At 31.4% G+C, this 14,791-nt stretch overlaps 1 protein-coding gene across 1 annotated transcript in view; it reads left to right on the plus strand.

Annotated features, from left to right (window-relative positions):
- The window catches only part of LOC111715876 (protein unc-13 homolog 4B), a gene marked incomplete at its 3' end in the record, with an annotated part of 39,739 nt that extends 26,347 nt beyond the window's left edge, over nt 1-13,392 (plus strand). Inside the window, exons 5-15 of the mRNA XM_023491274.1 lie at nt 937-1,003; nt 2,388-2,439; nt 5,063-5,122; nt 6,523-6,619; nt 7,186-7,221; nt 7,356-7,412; nt 7,511-7,578; nt 9,338-9,392; nt 11,735-11,809; nt 12,666-12,772; nt 13,345-13,392. Coding sequence (XP_023347042.1) covers nt 937-1,003; nt 2,388-2,439; nt 5,063-5,122; nt 6,523-6,619; nt 7,186-7,221; nt 7,356-7,412; nt 7,511-7,578; nt 9,338-9,392; nt 11,735-11,809; nt 12,666-12,772; nt 13,345-13,392 — 722 coding nt within the window. The remainder of the gene's footprint in view (nt 1-936; nt 1,004-2,387; nt 2,440-5,062; nt 5,123-6,522; nt 6,620-7,185; nt 7,222-7,355; nt 7,413-7,510; nt 7,579-9,337; nt 9,393-11,734; nt 11,810-12,665; nt 12,773-13,344) is intronic.
- Between the last annotated feature and the right edge of the window lie 1,399 nt (nt 13,393-14,791).

Raw genomic sequence — 14,791 nt, forward strand, 5'->3', positions numbered from 1 at the left:
TCATGAAGTTTATAAATCTGTAGATCATGAAGTTTCTAAATCTATAGATCATGAAGTTTCTAAATCTATAGATCATAATATTTCTTAATCAGTAGATTATAGAATTTCTAACGTTGTTTTTAAATCTATAGATAGTTAATTTACTAAATCTGTGAATCATGAAGTTTCTAATTCTATAGATCATAAAGTTTCTAATTCTGTGGATCATAAATTTTCTAAATCTGTAGATTAAGAAGTTTTAAATGAGTAAATAATTGATTTTCTAAGTCTGTAGATCATAATGTTTCTAAATCTGTAGATCATGAAGTTTCTAAATCTATAGATCATGAAGTTTCTAAATCTGTTTATCATGAATTTTATAAATCTGTAGATCATGTAGTTTCTAGATCCATAGATCATGAAGTTTCAAAATCTGTAGATCATGAAGTTTATAAATCTATCGTCCATAAAGTTTCTAATTCTATAAATTATATAGTTTATAAATCTGACGATTATGAAGTTTTTAAATCTGTAAAATATGAAATTATAAATCTGTAGATTAAGAAATTTTAAATCAGTAAATAATTGATTTTCTAAATATGTAGATCATAATGTTTATAAATCTGTAGATCATGAAGTTTCTAAATCAGTAGAATTTGAAATTCGAAATCTAAATCTGTAGATTAAGAAGTTTTAAATCTGTAGATAATGAAATTCTAAATCTGTAGTTCCAGAAGTTTCTAACTCTTGCATAATGTAAGTATTTAGTTTTCTAATTGTATAATTACATTAAGCTTTTTAAAACTGTTCTTACATATTTTATGATTACTTTTTTAATATGTAATGATAATTAGGTAAACTAGTATAAAACCCATTGAAAAATTGTCAAGACGACATTTTATAAATTCTTTCGATGTCGCCCAAGTTCTGGTTTAAACTGTTCATCCTTGTATACAGGAGCCCTGTCTTAAACTCAACCTGGAGATACACAGTGCAAAGAATCTCATAGGAAAAGATATTTCAGGTAATACTTGAACTGGTTCGGATCATGCAACGATCCTTGCCATGTGCCCCCTTATCCTCCCCCTTTATCTTTAAGGGACCGTAAAGGAAAAATGAAAGAGGGTAAATGCTGAAAGCTAATAACCACTTTGGCTCTTGATCGCGACCCATGAAAGTTATATCTGATGTTCATGTCTCGAGATATTGATAAAAAACTTTGTCAAATTTATACGAAAATTCATATATATATATATATACAATTTTGGTATAGAAATAGTAGGTTTAAACAGATCATATTCAGCAAATATGCAACCAATCTGAAAACGACGAAATCCCAGAGAAACCTAATAGACATAATTGATAATGTAATTAATAAGTCCGTATTACGTCACCAGAACTCCTGCCAATGGTAATGCAGTATAGTGGTCACGTGTCTCTGTCTGTACGTGACCAGTATACTGCACTCTCATTGGTGGAATTCTTGTGACTTAATATGGACTTATAAGTAATTTTTTCAATTGTATATATTAAAGATAAAAATAAAAGCTATAAAATTACAATTTGAGCAAACCAAAAGTTACAATTTGCTTCCTCTGGAATATCTTTGTCTCAGATTGGTTGAGAGTTGCTGAAAAAAACATGGGAATTCAGTGACGAATTCGATATCGTCTTTGTTATGAATTCGCATTTTAATACCTAATTTCAAAAGCCATAATAGTATTATGTCTGCTAGAGTTTATTCTATGAAAAGGGTAAAAGACTGTAAAGATGTGTCTATAATGTCTCCACAAGATGAACAGTGAAGACGGACAAGTTTACTCTGTTTGTATACTGCAATTTTCTTGTTTTACTAAGTACAACCGTATGCAGTCAAAACATGAACAAACAAAATGTGAAAAGCAGACGAAATTCTTACAGATTAAAGCTTTCTCAGTAGGCATCACTAAACTAAATCAAAGAATTATTTAAAAAGACGATATCGAATTCGTCACTGAATTCCCATGTTTATTGGGAACCCCTGTATATGAATTTTCGTATAAAATTAACGGCTACCTGTGATTTTATTTTAAAAACGAATAGAAATAACCATTAACCAAACGGCCTGAAAAAAATGGAACGTGTCCAGCCCTAATGAGATGTATGTTTTATTTACCCATAAAGTTAAAACTGCAATTACGACCCAAAACACTTAAAATATGACGATTTATTTTATCTAACTTTATTATCATACTTTGTGGGAAACTAAAGCTCTTTGCTCATATATATGGGTACCCTGGGGGTAACATAGGCTTAACAAATTAGTTTTTTTACTCAAAAATCAATCTTTGTTTAAAATTCAAATTTTTCTTTTAATTTCACGGACAACGCCAGCACTTCAGCTAGTCTTTAATATGGTAATTTTTTAGGGAATAGTGACCCGTTTTGTACGTTTTACCTCAGCTCGAACCCTCTAGCTAGGTAATGATTATTATGGTGTCTATAGATAAAATAAATATCCAATTAAAGCTCATATATATATATTTATATTTGTTTATTTATCTGTTAGCTATAGCGGGCCAAACGGCTGGACCAAATTGGTGAAATTAAACTTTATCTTCAAAAATCGATTTTTTGTAAGTTCACGGGCAAAGCCGAGCATTTTAGCTGTTTATATCCATTTTTTCACATTTAACACTGGTAACTTTAAGAACTTTTTCAAAAAGTGTTTATGTAAATACATTTTTCAAATTGGTATGCTATTGTTGACAGATTTCTAGATCAAAATATGCATAGGTTAATAACAATACAAATAGAACACTAGATGTCGTCTTTTCAAGATGTATTGGTTTTTCGTTCACAATAACACTGAGGCAGAGCAAAGGAGTTACGTGCTCTGTCGCGCATACTCTCCCTCTGTCTTATCATTTAACACATGCAGCAAGCACGTTACGGAAAACAAATATTTAACCGTATAAAGGCTGGGGTTCTGAATCTATGTATAGCCTAGGGAAGGGTCGTCCCACGCCCCACCTAGAAAAAGGCCTTAAGATGTTCATAGCAAAATTTTTCTAGGCTGCTCATAAAAAAAAATGTAGACCGATAACTTTAATAGTTTGGGTACTAGGAATTTATCCCTGCAAACATTTAGTCTCCGAAAAACCGACGGCGAACATATAAAGTCCAAATTATTTACACGCCAACTTCGCCATCGGCACATAAATTCGGTAATAATGTTTCTGGAAAGGGTTGAAAAAAGTGTCAATAAGATATTTCTACATCCATTTTTCAAGGGCTTTTCAAAAATATACTTTTTAGATCTTTAACTTTAGTCACAAAAAAAGTTATGGGCTATTCTAGATTTTTTTTATACACAGACTGGACTTTTTACCGCCCTTTTTACAGTGATATCTTTTCGCAATGTTGAATGCATTTAAAAGAGTTGTTTTGAAACAAAAGTAACTTCACATGCTCCTATGATGTTATTAAAGGATTTGCTGAACGAAAAAAATTTGACATTCTGTAAATTGTAAATCTTGTCAGGTTTCATTTTATGAGAATGCTCTTGGGAATTTTCCAATGAGGAAATTATTGATGGAAATCTAAATAAGATAAAAAATATGGCCGTAAAAGATATTGTGCTGAAAACTAAAAAAAGAGATTCTATAACGCAAATCTTAAAATGTTTTGCTTCTGTCATCACCTATCGATCCAAAATACAGGCGACCTTTAAAGAGAGTGTTCGCGAAAAATGAAAGGGGGTATAGGCTTAATGCGATAAAAAAGCGCTTTTTATCGCTACTAATCTTACTTCTATCTGTTGCGTCTAAAAAGAGAAAATTGTTAAAGACGTCTCATACCGAATATAACTTAGCGCCCAAACAAATTAGACCGTAAAAAAATCAATTTAATTTCAAACAAATCATTCAGATATTACAACTTATATATAGTCATCGATTATCTTTCGCCACATTTGTATATAGTTCATATTTCTTAATTAATTTTATTTTTTTAGAAAACGGTTTAACGGATTTCGAAAAATGTGAGTAGTGCGCGGCATTCTTAGATAGTTGCGCAAGCGACAAGAGAAATAATCAAGTTCAAAACAAATTAATTTAAAAATATTACAAAATATAAACTTTATACAAATGGGGCGAAAGATAATCTATGACTATAGGCTGTAATATCTGAATGATTTGTTTGAAATTAAATTGATTTTTTTACTGTCTAAGTCATATGTTGCAATTCTCTGAATTTGTTTGGGCGCTAAGTTTGTTAAAATTAATTCGAAATATAAGGAAGACGATTTTTCCGACTCAAATGCCCCAGCCTTTTCTCTAGATGTATGTGTACTCAAATCCATTTCCTCCTCATGTAGTGCCCACATGTCGAATCTCCGCTCATCCCAGCTCCCTCCCGGTATTCAGTCTCAGTCATGTTAGGACAGTTGAACTAGTAACAGCTCCGACACAGGGAGCCTCTTGACTCCTTTATGATGATGACGCAGATACTCAGATAGCAGCAGACGCTCTTACCCGAAGGGTTCCCAGTTCATCATGCATTCCAGAGACAACATAATCGCTCATAGCCAGCATGACAAGCCGCGATTTCTGCCTACTAGGTTGGATAAGTCCTGTTGTTCAAGATCCTGTTGATCTGCTTCACCAACATGAAGATCTACATCACTCCCATGAAGTACCCACAACATTCATCATTAATTCCTTTGTTAATTTCTAAATCAACCAATTTTAACTCCGCCTTAAATGCAAATATTTCAAAACACTTTCGTTTTAAATAAATGTTAGAAATATCCATTTTAGATCTCTTTATTTTATTATAGTGACTTTTCAAGTCAACAAAGTTATATTCGGTATGAGACGTCTTTAACAATTTTCTCATTATAGACGCAACAGATAGAAGTATGATTAGTAGCAATCAAAAGCGCTTTTTTATCGCCGTAAGCCTATACCCCCTTTCATTATTCGCGAACACTCCCTTTAATTACGGAAATCAAAATTTGAAATAAAACATTTTTAGCAAAAAATATCTTCACCATCTTTGATTAATTAAAATATAATTTTCCATATTTATTTTTAATTTTTAGGAATAATACGTCGTACAAGCCTAGAACCCTTAATCCAACCTGGAATGAGGAGTATGCTCTGTAAGTTGGATTCTCTTTATTTATTTGTATTAAGTAGTAATCTTTGTTTTTAAACCTTTTCATAGCTTTTCAGATTTATTTCATAAGCATTTATCTATTTGTATTAAGTAGTAATCTCTGTTTTTTAAATTTTTTTATTGTTTTTTTTCAGATTGATTTCATAAGCCTTTATCTATATGTATTATTTATTTATATGTATTGAGTAGTAATCTCTGTTTTTAAACCTTTTCATAGTTTTTCAGATTGATATAAACCTTTATTAATATGTATTAAGTAGTAATCTCTGTTTTTAAAACTTTTTTACAGTTTTCAGATTGGTTTCATAAGCCTTTATTTATATGTATTAAGTAGTAATCTCTGTTTTTAAACCTTTTTATAGTTTTTCAGATTGATATAAACCTTTATTTATATGTATTAAGTAGTAATCTCTGTTTTTAAAACTTTTTATAGTTTTTCAGATTGATATAAACCTTTATTTATATGTATTAAGTAGTAATCTCTGTTTTAAAACTTTTTATAGCTTTTTTATGATTTTTTCATAAACCTTTATTTATGAACCAGTTTTTGGGACACAAAAAATATCTACTGAAAAATTTGGTTAATAGTCCATGAAAACAACTTTTATTATGTTTTGGCTTTACACTTTTAGATCCGAAATTAATTATGGATACTTTTAGCGTCCAAAAAAACGAAAATTGGTTTAAACTCGGCTTCTACTGTTTTTATTAGAGACCTATTTTGGATTTTGAACAGTTATTGTACTCATGTACTTTATATTCAGGGATGTAAACAGTATATGTACTATATGTACCTTATATTCATTACATTGTAAACAATATATGTACTCTATATACTGTATATTCAGGGATGTGAACAGTATTTGTACTCAATGTACTGTATATTCAAGGATGTAAACAATATATGTACTCCATGTACTGTATATTTGGGGATGTAAACAGTATATGTACTCTATGTACTGTATATTCATTACATTGAAAACAATATATGTACTCTATGTACTGTATATTCAGGGATGTAAACAATATATGTACTCTATGTACTGTATATTCAGGGATTTTAACATTATATGTACTTTATGTATTGTATATTCAGGGATTTAAACAGTATATGTACTCTATGTACTGTATATTCAGGGATTTAAAAACTATTTGTACTTTATGTATTGTATCTTCAGGGATGCAAACAGTAAATGTACTCGATGTATTGTATATTCAGGGATGTAAGCAGTACATGTACTCGATGTAATGTATATTCAGGGATGTAAACAGTATATGTACTTTATGTACTGTATATTCAGGAATGTAAACAGTATATTTACTCCATGTACTGTATATTCAGGGATGTAAACAGTATATGTACTCTATGTACTGTATATTCAGGGATGTAAACAGTATAGAACAGGATCAGTTAAGACTGGATGTTTGGGATTTCAACCCTGAGGAAAATGTTACAGAAAAGTTTAAAAAGATCAATGAGGTATTTCTTTCGGAGGGTTTGCAGTGAAAACCAGAATAATCTGGAATAGGAAGACGACTTTTAAATTTAACAAACCAGTTTATCTCAATAACTGATTTAGGTTTTTTAAACAACAACATTAAATACACTTGCTTTAGTGTCGTCGTCCTATTCCATAGTTTTCTGGTTTTCTGAAAGTTTCTCAGGTTGATTCTCCCCCTAGAGCANGACAAATTTCTGGTAACTAACAATTTGGTAACATACAAATTTGGTAACATGCAAATTTGGTGACTAGCAATTCGGTAACAATAGCAATATGGTAAAAAGCAATTTGATCAGTAGAAATTTGATAACTAGCAATTTGGTAACTGGCAACTTGATAACCAGCAATTTGATAACTAGCAATTTGATAAAACACACATTGTTAAGTTAACTTGACAATTTAGTAAGTGATATTTTGGTAAATATGGTAACCTCAAAACCTGACATATTTCAAAAACATTTTTCAAGACCAAAAAATGTTGCAACAAGTTATTGTAAAAATTTAAAATCAAAATTTTAAAACAGAAAGTACTGTATTTTTTCAGGTGAAAGATGGCCGAGGGTTGAGAAAACTTATAAAGGAAATATTCTATTTAAAAACAGAATCTAAAAGATAAAGTTTGAAAAACAAATTCTCCAGAAAATAAAGAAATAAATTTTTCAGATATTTATTTTTTCTCTCTTCATTTTGCAGAAAATTTGAATAATTAATTAGGAGACATTAGTTGCCACTACTGGGAAACATACTCATGCTCTTTTAGGCAGTGTTCAGGTATAATTTGTTTTCATTATAAATATTATTATTATTATTATTATTATTTTTATTATTATTATTATTATTGTTATTGTTATTATTATTATTATTATTAGATAAGTTTGAAAAGTATCCCTGCTAGTGGTGTAAGTGGATGGTGGAATTTAGAGAAACCAGAAACAAGGTGATTATCCATGAGTTTAACCATAGATAAATAACAATACAGATTGTACACTAGATGTCGTCTTTTCAAGATTAAGGAGTTTTTAGTTCACAACAACCCTGATTCAAAAGCCCAAAGGAGTCGCGCGCATGCTCTCTCTATGGTTCGTAATTCATTTTGTTCAAACAAGAATAAGTGTTGCTATTTCATATGACACTTATGTTCCGAATACAAGTGTTGTATAGAAATGGGCATAGTTTTTTTTTGTGTGTGTTTTTTTTGGGGGGGGTGTTTCACTTTTTAGAGGCTCCACAAGAATCTTATTTATTTTGTTGTGTAATATTTGATTTTTTTTGGGGGTTATTTGTAACAGACTAATCACAGTTTCGGATTTTTTTATGCTCTCTATAAGCTTGCATTAGTAACTTATCATGATATGAGATCTTGACATACGAGATTTCAAAAAATATTTTGGTTTTGCAAGAGGTGAGAATATCTCAAAATAATTATAGCAAGCTTAGCTACTAAAAGAGCCTTTTAAAAGTCTGAAAAAAATGTTATACTGATACAAATGATTATGATAAAAATTTGACTTTTTATAACTTTGGAACAATAAACTCGATTACACATTTTTTTTTTGTATATTTTGATGGTTATTATATCGTTAGAACTGACGAGGGTCAACCCAGACCAAAATATATTTTCAATAAATGTGGAACTAACATCTACTTTTTTACTCTACAGAGGTTTGGTCCATCACCATCACCGAATTTTAAATCATTTATTTCTATTTTCCCCAAGGAAAAAATTGGGACATTTATATTTCCTTTAATTCAATTGATGTGTCCTTTTGTCACAAATTGATAATTTCTGTTAGAATTAAATGGAAAGGGGGAATTAATAAAAATCCTTTATATCAAATTTTTTCAAAATTCAGGGGGGGGGTTCTTTTCTTGCACCAAATCATAGAAGGAAGGGGGGGGGGTCTTTTCTTACACCAAATCATAGAAGGAAGGGGGGGGGGGGCTTTTCTTACACCAAATCACGGCCCGCTGATATGTATGCTTCTATCTACCGATCTATACTATTCTGGGCTAGTGTACATGTAACTTTGTCGGTGGGTTACACAGCTGTTATATCTCAGTGGACCCTAGATATTTTTAGGAAATTTCTAAAACACCTGCAAAGCAAATTTTAGGTTTTACTATAACAAATTTCTATTCTGGCTATTGTTCATTCTATAAAAATAATTTGTCAGGGTCCAAATTAGAGAAGAACTTTGGTAGATTGTGGGCCCTGGAGTAAGCAGAAATCAGATACTGCAGCTAAAATCTTGTTAACCTAGCATTTTCTTCAAAGAGTTGGTAGCATCACAGGCGCCTTGTTTTCAGAATTCCAAATTGTGGTCTGCCGTTTTTGTACCTTAAGAATTGACCAAGATATTGAGAAATTTGTTTAAAATTTAAAATATTAAATATCAGCAAGGTTGTTTAAATCTTTAGTGTCTCCAACAATTTGTATAATACAAAGAAGGAGGCTAAATCTTATCAAGTTTTAAAGACTTACAATGTTTTTCTATACTCCTTTGACATCTAATAACTTTACGAACACCAACGACAAATTGTAAGTTCCTGGGTCCAATGTCTAACGTACTGCATAACACCCCAGCGAAAAAATTACATCAAACCTTGACTATGATATATCCATTCTATTATATATCCATGCACCAAATCATAGAAGAAGTTTTTACACTAAATCATTATTTGCATTTTCTAAATAGAAAACAGAAGGAGCGGGGAGAAGTCAGGCTTACCCTCACTCTTAGCACAGAAAAGGAAAATCAGAATTTTCATTTTTCGTTGAATTATTCATTGTGTCATTACAGCATATACAGAATATTAAAATATCTAAAAGCACCTATCAACGTAATATCAAGCTACACGTAGAATTGGGTTTCCGATTTCATTCAACCCTTTGATTGCGCTAAACGATTAAGTAATGTTTGTTTTCCAGCGTTGAAATCATTAAAAATGATTGAAATTATGTCTATAAGCTGCTGCATGCAAAGTTTCTTTCTAAAAGTTTAAATTATGCTGTTTGACTATTATAATGAATTCCAATTCAAGTTTGAATCTTGTGTCTGCAAACAACTTATAAGTTTGCTGACTGTTTGAATGAGAACATTAGAAGTTTGGAAGATTTAGCGCCAGGAATTAGGGCTGGACATATTCTAGAATTTTTAATAACTTTAAACAAACAAAGGGTTCGAAGGAACCCAATCTCTAATTTACAATACGTTTGCAACCTGTTTACAGTTTAATCTGGAAGAATTCATTGTTTGAAATATCAAAGTTTTTAACATTGGTTTAAAGTGTTTAGCACCTTGAGAAATATTTCCCGGGGTTGACGAAAAAAAAGCATATTATTATTTTTTTTTTAAATGGTTAATAACTTTTTTATGAATTAAGCTACAGGGCTAAAATTTATATATTTTTAAATCTTCCCGTACACTTTAACCATCAAAGATAAAGATCAATTTTTTTTTATGAACAGACCTTGAAAAGTTGGACTAGGGACAGGTATCACACTCCCATATTTCGATCAACTCGACGGGCAAAATAGTAGCAGAGGGGGGGATGGAAAACATTTCACCCCCCGTCTACAGGGTGTGTCAAAAAAAGTGTGAAATGCGGCGCCTGGTGCAAAATTGGAACTTATTTTTGCCACTGTCCTGTATGGTGTTTTTTTAACATTTTTTTAAATTTAAATTTTTTTTTGGTATTCCAAAAAATTCTGCGAACTTTTTTCTCTCAAAATTAAAAGAGCAGAAAATTTGCATTATTAATTTCTAGCCTAATTATTGAGGAAAGTTGTTTTTTCGATGGTTTTTTTGTTTTTGCGAATTTTCTGTGCTTCTGTGATTCAATCTTTACCAAATTTTAGATTTCGATTGTGATAATTTGTATTCACAATTTTGCTTTTCTTGACTTTAATTTTTAAAAGAAAAAGGTTCGCGGATTTTTTTTTTGAGCCATTAAAATACCAAAAAAAATAAAACTTTTCAAAAAATATTGAAAAAAACCGTACAGGAGAGTTACACAAAAAAGGTACAATTTTGCATTTGGCGCCGCAAATAACATTTTTTTACTCATCCTGTATTTTAGACCAAAAAAGCCCATTCGGGATAGAGTTAATAATATTCACTGTTAATATGTTTGAAATGAAAGCGTTTTTCATTCTTTATATTTTTTACATTTTGGTCAAATATCAGCTGGATGAAATTTTACATGATCTTTTTCTAGAAACTTTCAAAGTATTATATTCATACCTAAATAACTATAAGTCATTGGGATTTTTTACATTTTTTATCCAATTATTCTAAAGTCTATCTGCCTATGAATAAAAATTAAAATGATCCTATATTAATTTTTCCAGTACATGGGGTATTGGGCTGGTTATTTGGCAACATTTTACCCATAAAAAATACATTGTGCAACATTAATCCATAAACTGCTGGATATATAGAATATTTCCTAAACTTGCATACACACAAATACAGTCAAAATTAAATTCTTAAATAATAAATAGTTAAATTATGAGAATGATGTCAATTACTTTTGTTTCGTTGAACACAATGATCTGATCTCACGCACCTCTGCCCCTTTCGTAAAAGTAAATTGAACATTTATAAAGCATAAAGTCTGACCACGTCAACCTTGTTGCATCGGCTAGTCCTGTCCATAGAGCTAGGCACAGTACAAACTGGGACCGGAAAGGTTGACCCGGCTCGGAAATTAAAATGTACTACGGCTGCCCGTGAACTGGACAATAGGAGAATTAAGGTCTCTGCAAAAGTACATTTACCATAAACCATTGCAGCTACTCTAGGTTTGATTTTATTTTTTAAAAAGTAAATTTTTTAGTTATACTTCTGCTAGAAGTTAAACACATTTGAGTTCTTCTCAATAGCTTTTTATAAGTGTAGTCATCATTGAAAACATGTAAGACTTCAATTTAAGGTACAATTTTACATAATAGTTTAACTTATAATACAGGTAACTAATCCATCTTTACTTTTTGTTTCTTTCACCAGATAACTTCTATCTCCTTATTCTATTAGTTCTCAATCTTTGAAATCTTTAAATTCAAGAAAGGAAATTCTGATTTGTTGAGATAGGATCCTAACTTGTCCTCACAGGAACATAGACATCTGCTGAAGATCATGTTTGCCTACCAACTTCAAATATCTAATGTAAGTATACATAATAGATTCACATTGATAGATTCTATTATTCATACACAGGGTTTTATTTATTAAATAACTAGCAGAAGGGCCCGGCGTTTCTTCGAACAAACTTGAAAAATCGATAGTTATTTAATAAACAAACGATTTTAAAAAAAAAAAACTTTAAAAAACGACTTAACGGAACAAACGATCTCACTGAACAAGCGATTTTACCGAATGAACGATCTCCATAAACAGAGGATTTAGTTGAACGATCGTTTATTTAGAAAATGAACAAAATAGACGGAAAATGACTGAAAAAAACGAAATGGGTCGTTAACAAATGATGAACGAACTATGAAAACAAAAACAAAACATGCCTATCCCTACACATACCCAAAGGAAACATCTTTTTGTCTAATATTCAAAAAAGAAATATCGTTTTCTATTTCAAACAAGAAATTTTTCGCTTTTTTACAAGCTTGAAATACTGGTTTAGATTGAATCCAAATATGTGGATATAAAAATCTAGAGAGAAAACGTGCCAAGAATTCAAGTTTGTTTATATTTATTAAAAAATCCAATATTTGCCAGGAGGAGGATGCCACTTTCAAATTAATAAATTTTTAACTGAAAAGGACTGTATGCTTAATTTCAAGTGACCCTCCATGTAAGGGGGATAATGCCTGATTCATAACTTCTAGTTGTACCCTTAATACCTTTGTGAGTTCGTAGCTTACAAGCGGGTTTTGATAAGTTTACACACACATATCTCTTTACCCGACGAACATACAAAGAGTTTATATAGTCTATGTTTAGAATATTAAAATTTTATACCATCAGACTGAAAAGATAATTTGAATTTTTAAATTATCTTTTCTAGGCTGCCCCATATACCTGGAATGGAGAATTTGCCCGTGAATCCGTGATAATACTTTCCCAGCATGCTGTTCAAGGGAAGCTGACCGGGGCAGATACTGCGCTAGCCAGGTAATAAAGCAGGTTTAAAGGATATCATGGTCCCAGCATGCTGTTCAAGGGAAGCTGACCGGGGCAGATACTGCGCTAGCAAAGTAATAAAGCAGGCTTAAAGGATATAATAGTCCCAGCATGCTGTTCAAGGGAAGCTGACCGGGGAAGATACTGCTCTAGCCAGGTAATAAAGAGGATTTAAAGGATATAATGGTCCCAGCATGCTTTTCAAGGGAAGCTGACCTGGGCAGATACTGTGCTAGCCAGGTAATAAAGCTGGTTTAAAGGATTAATAGTCCCAGCATGCTGTTCAAAAATATAATTTTATTGAAGTTTACAATAAACTACTCATTATCAAACTTAATTGTAATTGACGACATTGTTCTGCAATTTCCTTGACTGTAGTATGTTGTGTGTCTAAACCAAAATAGTATGCATGTGTAATAACGAACTCGTCGGCAAAGCAGTGCGTTTGGCTTTTGCATGCCAATCCAGCGCTATTTTCCTTCCCTTTATTCTTGTTCCTTGGGTTTTTCTGATAGTGCAATTTCCTAATATAAATATTCCAGTTAACTTATGAATGTTTCTAGATGGTTAGTTTACTGTCATACACACTGTGATCTTCCATTAGACTACAGGTACCATAAATTCTTTCATCAATCATATGTAACGTATTTATTTAAAAATAATAAAGACAATTTGACAGTTTTGGACATTTCTGCATCAAAATTGAAAGTTTTGCATGTAGCCTTTAAATGTGGTTGATCTACACTAATCATGATACCTGACAAGACTCATTTTTTCCACCGAAGTTCATTGGCAAAGAAGGATACTTGGAATCCAGGTTCTTTATTTGGGTTGTTCACTCTCGATGTGCTCCTATGTACGGAAAATGTCGTCTCCTTAGCATGAATAGATAGAATCCTTATATGACGTCACGCTTGCCTCTATAATCAATGACATTATATGAGCATTGTATCTATATATATATATGCTAAAGAGACGACATTTTCCGTACATCGAGAGTAACTTAAGTTATTAACCCTATCACTGCTGGGGTACTTGAAAACCAGGATATGCTGGGTGGGGGTCAATTTGACCCCCACCCCTCCTCTAATTCCCGTGTTTGACATATGACAAATGATACATCATTAGAAAGCTCTTGTGCTCTACTTTTAGAATCTGCAAAAAAATTTGCAAATTTGCAAAAATTGAATTTTTTATCGCAAAATCCAGTTATATAGTAAAAATGTTTGCCAAAAAAAAGTTTGTCCAAAAAATAAAAAATTATACATTTTTGAAAAGCCCTTGACCATGTCATTTCAAATATGCAAAAATTTTTGCAAAATTTTAAATAACCTGGTTTTTTATCAAAAAAACTAAAAATGTGCAAATTTCCTTTGACAGGTTGTTTGCAAAAAATTTGCAATTTTTTTTCGCAATTCGTTTCCTTATGTCAAAGGCTTTCAAAAAAGCTAAATTTTATCAAAATCTGAAAAGTTGAAGTAGGTCAAATCAAAGATTTAGTTTGTTACAGGAAAAAGCAGTCAGTCAGGCAGTATGCCTGAGGACTCAGGCAGTTAGTATTAAAGCCGGGTTTTAGGCCTGAAAGGAGGGCTTTGGGTTTGTAGGAAAAGTCAGAAAATTTCAACAGCCTCAGACCAATACTTTTTGAGTTATGTAAAAAAAAACTACAGGGGGGGGGGTCAAATTGAACCCCCCCCCAGCAGGAATAGGGTTAAAGAACCTTGCTTGGAATAGAATCTTATCAGAGAGAAAAACAGCACAAACTAATGATTTGAAAATTGACATACTAAATATTATGAGGGAAAATGTGTACATTTTTCCTATCTTTGAGGTCTTAAAGTCAAAATAGATGAACACAATTGTAGGCTACATTTCAGCCTTCTATCTTAATTTTAACCCAATGATAATTTGTATATTGATTAAAAACTATAAGGGTTAGAAAGCTAAATTTTTTTTACTTTTCCTGAAAATATAAATTTATAAATGTTATCTTTAAAACTACGGATTTAC

Source organism: Eurytemora carolleeae, unplaced genomic scaffold (assembly GCF_000591075.1).
Source record: "Eurytemora carolleeae unplaced genomic scaffold, Eaff_2.0 scaffold1892, whole genome shotgun sequence".
In the NCBI taxonomy this organism is placed as follows: domain Eukaryota; kingdom Metazoa; phylum Arthropoda; class Copepoda; order Calanoida; family Temoridae; genus Eurytemora; species Eurytemora carolleeae.